This window comes from Limulus polyphemus, unplaced genomic scaffold (assembly GCF_000517525.1).
Source record: "Limulus polyphemus unplaced genomic scaffold, Limulus_polyphemus-2.1.2 Scaffold328, whole genome shotgun sequence".
Taxonomy (NCBI): domain Eukaryota; kingdom Metazoa; phylum Arthropoda; class Merostomata; order Xiphosura; family Limulidae; genus Limulus; species Limulus polyphemus.
In genome coordinates, this window is record NW_013665938.1 from 414,814 (window position 1) to 417,066 (window position 2,253).

At 34.9% G+C, this 2,253-nt stretch overlaps 1 protein-coding gene across 1 annotated transcript in view; it reads left to right on the forward strand.

Annotated features, from left to right (window-relative positions):
* The window catches only part of LOC106457418 (transforming growth factor-beta-induced protein ig-h3-like), a 36,166-nt gene extending 33,919 nt beyond the window's left edge, over positions 1-2,247 (forward strand). The window contains exons 10-11 of the mRNA XM_013916832.2: positions 1,262-1,433; positions 1,857-2,247. Of these exons, the coding sequence (XP_013772286.2) occupies positions 1,262-1,433; positions 1,857-2,081 (397 nt within the window). The 3' untranslated portion in view covers positions 2,082-2,247. The remainder of the gene's footprint in view (positions 1-1,261; positions 1,434-1,856) is intronic.
* Positions 2,248-2,253: the final 6 nt, after the last annotated feature.

Genomic DNA, 2,253 nt, shown 5'->3' on the forward strand with positions numbered 1-2,253 from the left:
GTGGTAGAAGATATTACTAGTTGATAGTATAGTGGTAGAATATATTACTAGTTGATAGTAAATGTGGTGGAAGGTAGTACTAGCTGATAGTAAATGTAGTGGAAGGTAGAACTAGTTGATAGTAAATATGGTGGAAGGTAGAACTAGTTGATAGTATATATGGTGAAAGGTAGTACTAGTTGACAGTATATGTGGTGGAAGGTAGTACTAGTTGATAGTATATATGGTGGAAGGTAGTACTAGTTGATAGTATATATGGTGAAAGGTAGTACTAGTTGACAGTATATGTGGTGGAAGGTAGTACTAGTTGATAGTATATATGGTGAAAGGTAGTACTAGTTGACAGTATATGTGGTGGAAGGTAGTACTAGTTGATAGTATATATGGTGAAAGGTAGTACTAGTTGACAGTATATGTGGTAGAAGATATTACTAGTTGATAGTATAGTGGTGGAAGGTAGTACTAGTTGATAGTATATGTGGTAGAAGGTAGAACTAGTTGATAGTATATATGGTGAAAGGTAGTACTAGTTGATAGTAAATGTGGTGGAAGATAGTACTAGTTGATAGTAAATGTGGTGGAAGGTAGAACTAGTTGATAGTAAATATGGTAGAAGGTAGTACTAGTTGATAGTATATATGGTGAAAGGTAGTACTAGCTGATTGTAAATGTGGTGGAAGGTAGTACTAGTTGATAGTATATGTGGTAGAAGATAGTACTAGTTGACAGTATATGTGGTAGAAGATATTACTAGTTGATAGTATATATGGTGAAAGGTAGTACTAGCTGATTGTAAATATGGTGGAAGGTAGTACTAGCTGATAGTATATGACAAAGATAAGTTTCTAAATTGTCGTTAATCTTGGATGACACCAATCAGAATCAATGTTAACCTTATTTTTGAATGAGACAAATGGGTTCAAGGTTAAACAGATATCGCTGTGTGCCTTTTTTGGCTATTTTTTTTTTTATATATAAATTACTTAACACCCAAATGAAAAACAGGTAACAAAAACTTAATAATAACAATCACAATTCAATTCCCCACTGGCATCACTATACAGTTGCGTGGTGTCTGTCAGTCAGTCAGCAAGTAGACACCAAAATAACGTCACATAAGGGATGTTTAACGTTGTAATTTGTACTGTCGTAAAATGTAAAACTAGTTAGTCTCAAATTGTTGCTTTTCAGTTTTAACTGAAGAAAATAAAGATAACTTTATTCGCTATGTCAGTGTTTTCATGTTCTGGTTTTCTTTAAGTATGTTTACTGATGCAATTCGGAGAGTTCGAAAAGTTGAACCGGAGTTCCTATCTGGTCCAAAGCCATCGCAGATATCCTTCACCATCTTCGCCCCAACAAATAAGGCTTTCAAACGAATGAGAAACCATGAAATGGAGTCTTTAATGAAAAACGAAAAATCTCTGAAAAAGGTAAATAAGTATACATATCTATCTAGGAATTACGTAGAAAGTTGTAGATGAAGTAAATGAAACTAAAGAAGGTTAATTTTGTTACAGGGTTTACTTTTGTGGACTTGTGTTATACTTGCCCCTTCTGCACCCCTGGTTAGGCTCCTTTGCTTTAGTACAATATTTCATTTTATCTTTATCTTTCTTGTTTAGAGTTTCCTACTTGAATTCCTTCATTTTATGTACAGCACACTGAAATATTTACTTTAAGATGTAGGTTTTTTTTCATGATCTAGAAAATGCTCTGTAATTGTTAAACGCTTAGATTTATTACATGTCAGCTTTTGTTCAATCTGTTCTTACCTGTAGTCATTACACTCTTCATTATATTTACGTTTCTTTCATAATCCGTATTTTCTATGCTGTTTTTTTTAACGCTTCCAGTTTGTACAGAACCACATAGTGGACAACATGATGTCCTCTCGTTCCTTCCGGTCACGACTCTTCTATGACGTCCATACGGAATACGAAATGGTCAAAGTGCATAAGAGAAGAGGTCATCTGATGGTCAATAATGCACACATTATAGAGCCTGACGTTGTGACTAAAGATGGCATTGTTCACTGTATTGATAAAGTATTAATGCCAAAACATCATCGACATCTATGAGAAGAATCAGTGTGGATTATGCATCATTTACCTTTTCCCCTGTATGATCTGATTCGTCATTTCAATTCTTTCACTGCAAGCAAAAAAAAAGGACTCTGGAGGTAAACTCTTTTGAACAGTGCCCCAAGAGCATCTGCTCATAGGAGCAAGAGGGGCACTTGCACCTTTGCCC